The following is a 12,187-nucleotide window of genomic DNA, read 5'->3' as shown; positions in this document are numbered from 1 at the left end:
CCGATTGTTGGTGCAGCGCGAATTACAAACGTCTTGCTTATCCCCGCGCTAACGTTCGAGTGAATCATTTACGAAGTGATATCGGTACTACCTGCCCTTTATAAAGGTACAGCTGATCGTGCGACGTTTCCAGATTTAGTAAAATGGAAAAGTAATTGCGATTTCAAGGCAGCAGTTTCATTATGTAAACCCCATTCATATCAAAAATACCTCGACAGAAGAAAAAATATATTTCCTGTTGCAAAGAGAACTTGATCGAAAGGGAAGTTTAAGGTTCTTCGAGAATGGTATTATATACTTATACATTAAGTTCATAATTTATATACATATACATTGAGAGTTTTAGGTGTGAATAAATTCTTCTGAATATGTATTCTTCAGCTTTTCAACATAATCAAAAATATCGATTAATCCTGCATATCTACATAGCGTTTGCTTTGAAGGTCCATTTGTCTAAGGTGCTGGACACCCGTGAACGGAAAGCGATTGATTAAATAACATGTTAATACGTTCATTTATGGTAAATTTCAATGCTTATTACAATGCAAAACTCGCTAATTAATTATTTCTTTCTGGAACATTCAGAGGATTTTGTCATAAATAAACGTAAGTACAGTTCCTGTTGTACCCATGACCCTTATGTATACTATTTATATGCAGCTTTCGCGTATGGTACTTTCAATTTTTTTTGTATTTATTGTTAAAAAACAACAGCATGAGTCATCCTTCACGGCCTTTTGTAAATATTATTGTGATTTACCGACTGATTCACGTATTTCTTCTTACGATAATAACAGTTTTAAGGTTCAACTGAGTCCATAATTTCAATTCTTAGGAAATAATAATTTTAACAACCCATTAAATAATATATATATTCCCAACAAAAGTAAACTATGCATAGGTAATAAAAAGTATAAACTTGGTCTTAAAACTCTATAAGAACTATATATAAATTAGTAACCTGTATAAAAATATACTACATTTTAGGCTTTTACCTACTGTAGTCAGTATTTACATCAAAATAATTTAGAGGGTTTAGAAACTATACAGAAATACAAACCTCAAAAAAAATTATGCTTCTCAATAGAGAACTGATTAAATCGAATATACAGCTTGTCAATGTAGAATGAGATGTGGCTTATCGTATTTCGGCATAATTACTTGCCGACTTCTATTACTATGCACCATAAATATTTTCAAAATAAAACGGTACAAACGCAGGCCGAGCCAGATGGATCAAGAATAAGCCAATAGTTTACCAGGATTCAAAAACTGCGAAAATGAATCAAATGAAAAGCAGAGTCACTTTTTAAAGTTGGAAATTGCGCAATAAGGAGGAATAAACTCCCGCAGGAGAACAAGGAAAAGTGACGGAGCAGTAGTATAGACACGTTGTACGAGTTGAAAATTTAGAAATACCTCAAAAAACAAATACGTACAAAAAAAATGTTTCAAACTTTTACATTTAAAATTGACCACTCTATACTTTTGTAAGTTATAGGAACACACTAAACCTCTAAAGGCCCGATGCCCAATAAAAAATGATAGGAAATTTCGTAACATTTTTGGGAGTTGAAAACACGGATAAGGCATCATAAACTTTCTCTGGCAACCAGCAAAAATGCCAATGCTATTTCTACATTTTGCAAGCTCTATAGTCAATACGCTTAATTGGCAGGTTGTCTGATTTTTCGATTATTAAGGAGTTCTTGATAATTACACATAATATTGTAATCTTAACAAAACCTAAAATGTTATGTACCCTTACCAACACCATTAGTACTACTGGAAGTACAATATTGAGATTGCAAGTTCCTCCAAAGATCCAGGAGCTATAAAATAACCATAAACAAAATTCTTATTAATTTTAAATGATTGTCCTAAGTTTCATACAAAAAAAAAATTCTTTGAGCTTTCAATTCTACATATCGCCGCCAAATAGAGCTGTTGATAATTAAATTACTTTTTTTCAATAATTCTGACAGTGCTCTTCTAAAAGACCAAGACTTACCTCAAAATGCGTCTTTGTCCTCAAATCCACAAGACAGGCAAGAATCGACGGTAAAGTTCCCAAATAAGCAAAGACCAACTGCGTTTCCAAATGCACGCAATAGAGACTAAAATCCGTTCTAAGATCAATGCTGGAAATGATGTTTTCTTGCGCCAGCATTTTAGCCTCCAATTGCTCTACACTCTCCGCGTCGATGCCTCTAATAGCCCCTTGTAGTTTCTTTTTCTTAAGGGCGAGCATTTTTGACAGGGCCACTTGGTGGTCATTAGCCAGGCCCTTTTCCAAACGTTCGCAGAGCTCCTTATGCGCCACTAAAATGTCGTAAAGCAATGCGAGTTTCTCGCAAACGGTTCGCTTTTCGTAGTCGGCGCGAATTAGGTTTGTTTTGGAAATCCCATGAAGTTCTCTATAATAAAATAAAAAGTTTACAATCATTGAAGTAATAATTTAGCTAGAGGTTTAAACAAACCGTGACATTCCAGCAAAATTCTTCTGGACGCTGTCCCAATTTTCCATAAACTGTTGACTATTCATTGAACCGATATTTTGCAGTTGAGCGGATATATCTTCAATGTCCCGAGAGGAGGCATGAGACTGTTCTACCAGCGATTCAACATCCTGCTTCAGCCTCACGACGATATTAACTAGAGACCTAATATTATCTCTGCTTATGGCGATTTGTCCGTTATCGGCAGGTAACAACTCCTAAACAATCATTATAAAATCTTTAAATATTAGCCGAAGATTAATCGACTAACCTTAGCTGTGGCTGCTACATCAGAGGTCATAAATTCATCAGGAGCTTTTCTGAATGCGTTTCGAATGCGATGCTGCACATCAGACCCTTCATCGGACAAGAAAAATGTTATTATGCCATCCCGATATATCACTGGGTGTCGGCAAACTAAAGTAAGCCACCTTTGCAACCCTCGAGTACGCTCCTCAAGGAATTGAGTGTCGTTTATAATAATTTTTTTGGGAGGTAGACTTGGAATTAATCTGTTTAAGATTCATTTTTATTATAAAATTTTTGAGCATATAAGAGACAAACCTATAAGGGAATCTATTGAGTAGAAGCTCATGCAAAGCCACAAAATCATTATAACGCCTGGTTACTTTGCACGCAAATCTTTTGGATGTCACTAAGTACTCCGAGTATTTCAAGAATAGGCCCTTCTTTTCAGGCACTAATTGGACACTAACACAATCGATTTCGATTAATTTATGGTAACTGCGACTAATTGAAGGTAACTCCTGGACAAAAAGCTTTTGCTTTAAATTCGTTATAACAGCTAAATTCCCAATTTGTGGACTAGGATACTCTAAAATTCCACTTAAATAAATTTCAAATCTGCAATGTTTTACCAAAAATTACCCTCTCCAGTAAAGGTATCAAACAATTTTTCTGATATGGTTTTCCCCTGGTGTGCCCACGCAACCAGGGCTAAAGTTTTGTAAAAATTGGTCCGATTAACAATTCCTTGAGGGCATTTGCTGGGGCCCACCAAGTCCCAAATTATCTTGAGTTGAGCTGCATCTAAATTGCATTGAGATAGCAGGGCCTGGTAAATGTCTTTGTGAATTGGTTCGTCATTATTTGAGCAGGTTTCGTAGAGATCCCTGTATAGCACAGGTATCGCAGCTAGGAGAAAAGGTATAACATAGCACAACAGGTTAAAAAATCAAAGTAATCATGCATTACGGTCATCATACTACGGTAGAGATAGTTTGGCAAAAGAAATGATATGTTAAGCGGAATACTAAACTCAAAAAGGATTTTTTTCATGGCAATAAAATTAAATGAGCATTTTGCGACCTTATCTTACTAATGGAATCTAAGATCGCAGGTTAAGACAATAACAGTACCTTATTCCTTAGAAAAACGTTTCCACTATTTAGTTACTCTTTTTCAGGGTTATCTTCCACATTAAGGCAAAATTCTTTTAATAATACCGTCAGAAAATGTTCCGAATGGCTGCGTTTACCACAAACTGTAGAATCAAAACCTACTATGCAGAACACAGTTGGTTTGTGATAAACGCAGCACTTGGAGAACGTTTTTAAATGATATTGTTAAGAGAATCCTTTCCTAATATGTGTGGTTTGAAGAAGACTAAATGAAGAGTGAACGCCTCAGTCCATCTCATAAAAAATCAGGTATTTTTGTTGTCCTCAATCTGCGATCTTGGTTGTCCTCATTAATGAATATTTGGGATTTGAGAATTGAGATGTTGTTATTACTTGAATTTATAGCTACCGATTTCAGTTACTTAAGGCCAGCCAATTTTTAAAGCAACACAAAATGAAAAAATGCATACCTACAGCTAAACATCGGGTAAACATAACTCATAAAGTTAAATTACAAATACACTTGAATCACTTGACTTGACACATATTTTCCTATGCAGAGATATTTCCTAAAAAATACAGACTCATACTAAACAACTATAACAGAAATATAATTAATGCTAAAACCAATGAAAACTTGTGGGGATGTGAAGCATTAAATCTGATTAATCATTCTGTGCATGCCAAATCAGAATTCTAAAAATAACTGGAATGTTAAATCGCTGATAAATATTATCTACATTAAACATGAGAAAAAAATAAGACTGAGAGCTAAGAAACATTTCTTAGTTAGAAAGGCTGTTTAGCTTGTAATAATCAATTATAGAAATTATAATGATTAGATAGATAAATAATTAATTTTTACTTACCTGAACTTAAGTCTGTGGTCATAATTGCAATTGTTCTATCATATTTGCAATAAGTAAATCTACCGGGTCATCAATTTCCATATCTATGTAGGGAGGAATTTCAATTATGGCACAACTGTAATGAAAAGTTTATTAAGATCATAAGTATGGGCAGGACTTGATTTAAATTTATAGTAGTAATAAATATTAAAATAAATTTTTAAAAAACTTTACTCAGTTATTTTACATTGAAGAAAGACAATTTTACTTCTGCGAGAACCTCTTAAAGAGGAAGATGATAAAAAAAAATTAAGGGTCAGTTTTAAATATCTGTAATCATGCCTCTAGTAGGTAGGTAGGTACTAAATTACTATTTGCAATAACCTAAACTAATCTAATCTTTTCTTGTTAATGATGTCACACTTGTTTAAACCTACTAGTAGCATCCTATCACTACACTATAATATTTAATTTATATGTTCTTACAAATCTTTACACAAACATCAAAATAATCTTTTATGCTTGTTTAGACTCAAATATTATTAGAAGTACTTATTGAAGAAATTATAATATTTTTAAGGTACCATTTTAAAGGGAATCCAAGTACACCACAAAAATGACCTCAATATGCCAATGTTACAAAATAATTTTTTTTCCTTATGAGAGACATATTGAAACTGTATTATTTGGACCATAATTGGAAATCTAAATGATCCCTCTGCAGAACTGTGTTTGTGAAATTAGAATAAAAGCTTATCTGAGGAAGAGGATTTCAAAAAAACACATTCTGAGTGAATCTAAGAATTGCCAGACAAGAGTTTGATCTGTCTGATAAATAAGAGAGGTAGTGAGTTTTGTATTGAATGTCAACATTCTAATAAACAACCAATAAGACATAGGTGGTGCCTTACATTGAAAGATCCACAATAGGCGTCGGGTCACAATAGAAGACTGTTACCAGATCACTCAATTTAATACACTACAATATAAACTAAATACAGAATTATTGCAATTTAAAACATTTGAGAGAAAATGAGGACACATTTACATAGAAAAACAAGACATTCTCTGTTCTCATATAACTGGAAATACTTACAGTAATCAAACTCCGCTTACATCATCTTGGGTAATTATTATAAACAATAATTACAAGAACGAAACTGAACTACTACTGTTGGATGGGATTTTACCGATAAATTTTAACAGAAAGATAAGGTGACGAGTACCATAAATGTAGGCGTTTCATCTCGAATTACACGTACGAACGTCCCCCCAAGGCAAATACTTTCGATCACGGTAAACAATATTAGAAATTCCCTGCATTTTAAACAATTTCAAAAATAATAAACATTGCGAACCTATGAAATTACATAACCTCAAAAAAAAACAAGAAAAAAGGATGACAGAATTGTCTTCTTGACAGAATATATGCTATTTGTCTTGAAAAAGGTAGGAGTAAAATTAAAAGTACTTAACAAGAATATCTATAATTGTCATTTAAATAAATCATGTAAAAAATTATTACCTTTCACTTTGCAACTGGTCTTTAATCACCATTCTCCGACTGGCAAAATAAAACATACCATTCTCACTAAACTGTGTCCCTAAATCTTGTCTTCTAGGTCGACTTTTCAGGTCAAAATTCACAGGAAAGATTCTATTGTTTTCCTGTCTCCATAAGAGTTTAAAGGACCTAACTCATATAAAAATAATGCTCCAATTATGTATTGTTTTTAAATCATACCTAGATACTGAAAACACACACTCAAATTTCTCTTTAAGTAGTTTTTTAACTTTAATAAGGTACTCCTTCTTCAAGAATGGTGAAGTGCATTGAAGAAGCCCCACTATATCCACATAGGGATGTTTTGATAAAAACTCCTGGGTCGCCGAAAGAGATGAAGCCTCATCTGTAGCAGATCTTGGGTGCCGCCAGTGAATATTCACGTTATCAACTAAAATCTTGCTATGAGTATGTAATAAGGAAAACACTTAAAATTTGCATACATTTGGCCGCTTCTTCTGCGATTAAATGGTGGTCAGTGGACACCCAAATTGAATCAAAACCCGCCTTTCTCACTTCTCGCAATGATCGACTTAAAAGGGCTTCCTGCCCTACTTTTTGAAGATTTTTTAAAGGAATGCCTTTGGAACCCCCTCTGGCTAATATTAGAGCCGCAACGTGGGGAGGTAATTGGAAAATTTGCCTGAAATTTAAATGTTTATTAATAAAACGAAAAAAGTAAAAAGAACATACCTTTGAAGATTGATGCACCCAGAGACAAGATCACCAAAAATCACTAACACAAGAAGGTGATACACTGAGTTAAAACTCCCCATTTCTTGCTTAATTCTTGGATCACAGCACTATGTACGAACAATCGTTAAGTAAAGCGGAAGCGCGTCACTTTAGGCTGAAATTATCTAATAAAATCAAACAGATTGAATGCATGTTTTTTTACCCGTAGTAATTTCTTTGCTATATGGTTTGCTAGCTCTGCTGGATAAGCTGAATACAAATCAATTACTTATTATAAAGGCTGCATCAACAAGTGGCCTGTTTTTTGCCTTCCCCATCCCCAAGTCCCCCCAAAATCAAAGGGTTGCCCTTAGGAACACTTCCGCAAATAACCATTCCTTAATGGTGAGTTGTCATGGATTCGTATATTGACAAAGCAATAATAAACTGCTTGTGGATAGGTTCGCACTGTATCTCTGTTTTCATCAATTTTTGCGATATTTGAAATAATAATAATGGAATGGCCCAGCAGAAACATCCACCAAGGAGGGATCTTGCATCCGGCCAAGGCGACCTACAGTCCGGAAACTCACCAGTTCCTCAAAGGTCCGTGAATATTCCATTAATACATTTTTAAAACATATTCAAGAAACAAATTATAGTTTTAATGGAGGAAAGTAAACTCTCAATGATGCAAAGAAAAAAAGTCAACTATTTTCTGAGAAATGGAGAGCCGCTTCCGACCCTTGGTAGTTGGTCGAGAAATCGTAGATCGAAGATTTTGGAGGTGACCATTAGACCTGGATCTTCAAAGAAGCGCTCGAGGGATGATATTGTTTCATCTGGGGCTTATGAAAGAGAACCATTCAGAGTATGATGAAAATTCGGCATTGAAAATAATCAAATAAACGTGATGTTTTAGGCAACCTGCCCCGTTGTGGACAGAGAACGAGAAAAGGAAAAACTGGCCAATAAGATGGCGTATAATAAAGATATTTTGGTCACCAAAGAGAAGATTATAAGAAAAATTGAAAGTGAAGAGGTCAAAGTTGACCCTAATAAATTTGATCAACGTAAGGCTTACAAAACGTGTTTTCAGATAAATATCAGTTCTGTTTTAGTGGTTCAGGATATCAAAGAGAGAGAGCAGTGGTTGAAAGAAATGGAAGAATTGGGGCAAGGGGATAAATATCGAGTCATCATTGAACAGCAGATTCAAAACAAAGTTATAGAAATGAAGAGGCTCAAAACAGCAAATGGAAAATAGAGCTTATACAGCTTTAATAATTCCATGGAAAATTAACACTCCCACACCTGTGCACCTCCAGAATTTTTTAGCGACAAACTCAAACCTTTATTTACCGCAGATTGTCGAGAAAAGTAGTAATTAAAAGAAATTAGTTGCTTAGTTGCTAAGAGGAGCGAGTAACGTGAATATTTGCTATAAATGTAAAGAAATATTTTGCATTCACCAATTGTCAAGAAATCATTAATGGAAGCAATACTCATTTACCTTAGTTTTGTGCTCACTGCGGTTTCTAAGTGTTTCTATTAAGAGTAACGGGTGAAAATAATTAATCTGCATTTTAATGTGATTGTCAGGACAATTGTTGACAATCGTCAAGAAAATCGCAAACTGAAGAAGTTTCCTATCAGCCTATCGTTTCGCCTCTATAGCGGTTCTCGTGGTATATGTAAGCAAGACGAATAATAGACAATTAGAATCGTTACAAAGCCGTCTCTAATGAATCCACGAGCAATGCTAATAGATATCAAACTTTGAGTTGACATATGATGGAAATATTACAAAAAATGCCACGAAAATTACTGCCGGAAATCAGAATTATGTTGCAACCAGAGCAATCACAAACGCATTATAAAGACATCAATAACCCCTCACAAAGGCACTCCTAGTGCAGTCTCAAGCTCAAAACAGCAAAATGCACTTTTACAATCTCATCACGCTGCTTCTAACGATATCTCTGACCTCTTCAAAACTCTTGCCCATACCACTTCAAGCCTCAACAAACAGCTACTTCTTAACTCACAACCTCTCCATGGAGAGCCACAGAAATTCCATCGCTTTCATGAACACGCAATTCTCAGACGCAGTTGACTTTTTGGCCCTAAACAAACCTACAGTTTTGTCGCAAGGAACCCCTGTAGAAATATTTAACGGGCCAATGAAGGGGAATTGCCGAAAATGCACTAAAATCGAACACGCCCTCATTTTCGTAGAACACTTTGGAGACCTCAGGCTGACCGCTGCGACATTTTTCAACCAACCACAGGTCTGGTTCAGCCATACAAAAATTAAATTTTTGGTTTTCGATCGTGAAGTCGTCTCCTTGCAGGCCATCAATCGTTTGGTAAGAATGCTGTGGAGGTACGGTAGAATTTTGGACTTTATTATAGTCTTCGTGAGAAACTTTGAAGAGGCTTATTCCTACAATCCATTTGAGGATAAACTAGAGCAGCTCAAAGGCAATGAAACTGTGCCCCTGTTTCCTGAGAAATCGAAAGATTTAAAAGGTTACAAAATCAAAATAAATGTTATAATTTCCACCCCGTCGGAGGGAAAATATTGGAATAACAAATGCACTCAAGGGGTTGTGTGCAACGTCCTCAACTGCTTTTTAAAATTCTTAAACGCCACTTTCGAAGAAACTAAAATTGATGGAGGCATTAAGTTGTATTACAAAAACTCCAGGGAGGCGCTTATTAAGGGAGAGCTGGATGTCTCTCTTGGAACTTATTGGCTTGTTGAAGACTTCCTCATGTACTCCTCCTATTCCATTCAAGAATCCTTGGTAGTAGGCATAGTTCCCAAAGCCAAACAGTGGCCTATAATGATCAGCTTATTTCACTTCTTTGACTCCTATGTGTGGACTCTCCTAGTAGGCTTTAAAATTATATTCGCATTTTTGGAAAGTGGGAATGAACCCATGACGAAAATCAGCATTAAAACTGTGTCGGTTTGCAGTTACATTTTCTCAATAATATTTGAGACGGTCTTTCAAGGAGCCGTTATAACTGCACTAACCACCCCTAGATTCAAAAAAGAAATTGATTCAGTTGATGATTTAGTGAAAAGCAACTTAACAGTGTACGGAGAAGACGACTGGAGCAGTGTAATTCACCACAAAGTGCAATTAAACTACATGTCGTACATCGACGAAGGTCTGAACCTTTGGTCTATGAAAGCTTTTGATAAGGCCTATTTGTCAACGGATTATTGGGCTGAGAGTCAGATGCTGAATTGCACAGGGGATGGCACCTTTTACTCAAAGTACTATCACATAATCAAAGAGCCCTTGGGAAGGGGCAAAATAATCTATCTATTGAGGAAGAATTCGCCATTTCGTCGAGGGTTGAATAAGGTTTTGGTGCTGATGAACGATCATGGATTGCACCACGAATTTGGCAAGAGGAACTATATTTATTCGAACGATCATATTGTTAAAAAACTGACGTTGGAGAACTTGTATATGGCATTTTGGCCCTACGGTGTAGGATTAGGGTTGACTTGTTTGGTGCTTGCGTTTGAAATAATGTGGAATCGCGCTAAGCGGATAAAAACACATGAGATGACTAATTAGAGTGTATAACTATAATACTTAGAGTAGGCACTAGGTAATAATGTTTTTGTTCTAGAATAGAATTAAAATAATAAACATATACTGGATGTTTTTTTTAATATAAGGCATAGAGATTTCAATGCGGTGGATTTCGCTCTTTTCTGAAATGTTTTTTTTTCAAATAGTCGTGACTTCCGAAAGTGGTTTAGGTGTTTTGCAGTGCTCACTAAAAATACAGATTCATTCGTTCAAGGAATTCATTTTTTTCCTTCCTCAGGATCGAGTAGCAAGGAAGTTTGTAACATAGCTTCAAAGGAATTTTTATCAAAAGTTCCTGCCACATAATGCCAGTTGAAAAATACCACCTAAGCGCATGCATTGGAGTGAAATCCCTAGACTCATGTCGCAAAATAACACTATACTGTGCGTTAAGTATCCTGGATGTTTGATTTTTTATCCCTTTAGTGACCTCATTTTCTTTAGGTGCATTTTTATTCTTGATCTTCATCATTTTGATTTTATTCGAGTCCTAGCTGAGTAAATCATTTCTTAATTGAACCCGTTCTGATTTATGATGGTTTTCGTTACCTACAGGGTTTTTCAAAATAAGTCTGCCGACTGCTTACTTTAGACCCCTGCGACAGAAATAAGAAAAAAAGTTCATACGAAGATAGACCCGTTTTCGCTTCTTCTCTGAAATACAGGGTCATCATTAAAAATTATTATTTTTTTCGTTTTTTTTAAGAAATCCATTCATGCATTGAATACTTTATGAGATTTGGGGAGTACGAATTAAATGTAGAGACTCATCTTTTAAGAAAAAAAACAATGTTTTAATTTCACCAGTGGCGTCTCCATTCTGAACATTTTGAAGAGAAATATGATACGCCACTGGTAAAAAAAAAACTTTCTGAATGCTTCATATTTCTGAGAAAAAAAGATCGTGTGAATATTTTTTATAATACTAATCGTTTTCATGCAAAAAAATAAAGCGCAATAACCAGCAACTCAAATCGCATAATTTACTTTTTAACTTATAAAAAAAATACACCAGGAAATTTTCAAATAGTGCGTGATAGTGTGCGAAAAAGGCTGAAGCATAAATTCCTGCAGGTGGAGGGCATTTTCAACACCTTATTTAATTAAATAAAAGTAACGTAATGTACCTAATTTAGTCTTGTAGTTTTAATATTAGTTAGTCCATGAAAACGGTTATCTTTATGAAGAACATTCAAGAATCATTCAAGAATTTTTTCATAGAAATATGAAACGCTCAGAAAATGATCTTTATTTTTTTTTAAGCGGTGGCATATCATATTTTTTCCATAAAATGTTCAAGGTGCCATCAATAGGAACGCCACTGGTGAAATTGAAAACATTGTTTTTCCCTTTAAAAAATGTATCTCCCCCCCCCCCCCCATTTTACGCTTCTCAGTTTTCATAAAACAATTTAATGCCGAAACGAACTTATCAGGAAAAAACTAAAAAAACAATCATTTTTTGTCGCTCTGTATTTTAGACAAAAAGCGCAAACGGATCCGTGTTCGTACGAACTTTTTTCTCGTTTAGGTCACAGGAACCTACAGCAAGGAGTTGGCAGACTTATCCTTGAAACACCCTGTATAAGTTGCACCGCCCATCGAATCCCAGCTCGTTATGCCCT

The 12,187-nt window shown here is 35.1% G+C and overlaps 4 protein-coding genes across 12 annotated transcripts in view; 2 read left to right on the top strand and 2 right to left on the bottom strand.

Moving 5' to 3' along the window:
* The window catches only part of LOC136408802 (UPF0193 protein EVG1 homolog), a 107,845-nt gene extending 99,592 nt beyond the window's left edge, over window positions 1–8,253 (top strand). Inside the window, exons 2-5 of one of the 2 annotated variants that reach the window (XM_066389970.1) lie at window positions 7,442–7,552; window positions 7,609–7,817; window positions 7,869–8,019; window positions 8,068–8,253. In XM_066389970.1, the coding sequence (XP_066246067.1) occupies window positions 7,462–7,552; window positions 7,609–7,817; window positions 7,869–8,019; window positions 8,068–8,213 (597 nt within the window). In that variant the 5' untranslated portion in view covers window positions 7,442–7,461 and the 3' untranslated portion in view covers window positions 8,214–8,253. Of the gene's footprint in view, window positions 1–7,304; window positions 7,553–7,608; window positions 7,818–7,868; window positions 8,020–8,067 lie in introns of those variants that run through there. The other variant, XM_066389969.1, reaches the window with a different exon arrangement.
* Window positions 1–12,187, bottom strand: part of T48 (FU domain-containing protein T48) — a 190,272-nt gene that overhangs the window by 141,492 nt on the left and 36,593 nt on the right. The gene's annotated exons all lie outside the window — the stretch shown is intronic.
* LOC136408883 (sorting nexin-8-like) lies at window positions 854–6,983 on the bottom strand. Of its 8 annotated transcripts, XM_066390083.1 has the most exons (9): window positions 5,804–6,086; window positions 4,729–4,843; window positions 4,330–4,428; window positions 3,387–3,653; window positions 3,063–3,333; window positions 2,770–3,010; window positions 2,481–2,716; window positions 2,012–2,417; window positions 854–1,832 (listed from the first exon to the last, which is right to left on the bottom strand). In XM_066390083.1, the coding sequence occupies exons 3-9, from the start codon at window positions 4,352–4,354 to the stop codon at window positions 1,755–1,757; spliced, it is 1,524 nt and encodes a 507-aa protein (XP_066246180.1). In that variant the 5' UTR covers window positions 4,355–4,428; window positions 4,729–4,843; window positions 5,804–6,086; the 3' UTR covers window positions 854–1,754. The 8 variants fall into 8 exon arrangements, with proteins under 8 accessions (XP_066246180.1, XP_066246186.1, XP_066246185.1 ...); XM_066390089.1 differs by lacking the exons at window positions 4,330–4,428; window positions 5,804–6,086 and adding an exon at window positions 6,965–6,983; XM_066390088.1 differs by lacking the exons at window positions 4,330–4,428; window positions 5,804–6,086 and adding an exon at window positions 6,233–6,253.
* On the top strand, window positions 8,887–10,545 carry LOC136409282 (uncharacterized). Its single transcript, XM_066390693.1, has one exon. The coding sequence runs from the start codon at window positions 8,887–8,889 to the stop codon at window positions 10,543–10,545; it is 1,659 nt and encodes a 552-aa protein (XP_066246790.1).

Source organism: Euwallacea similis, chromosome 5 (genome assembly GCF_039881205.1).
Source record: "Euwallacea similis isolate ESF13 chromosome 5, ESF131.1, whole genome shotgun sequence".
Lineage (NCBI taxonomy): Eukaryota > Metazoa > Arthropoda > Insecta > Coleoptera > Curculionidae > Euwallacea > Euwallacea similis.
The sequence above is the reverse complement of the archived record's forward strand: the minus strand, read 5'-3'. Positions and strand labels throughout refer to the sequence as shown.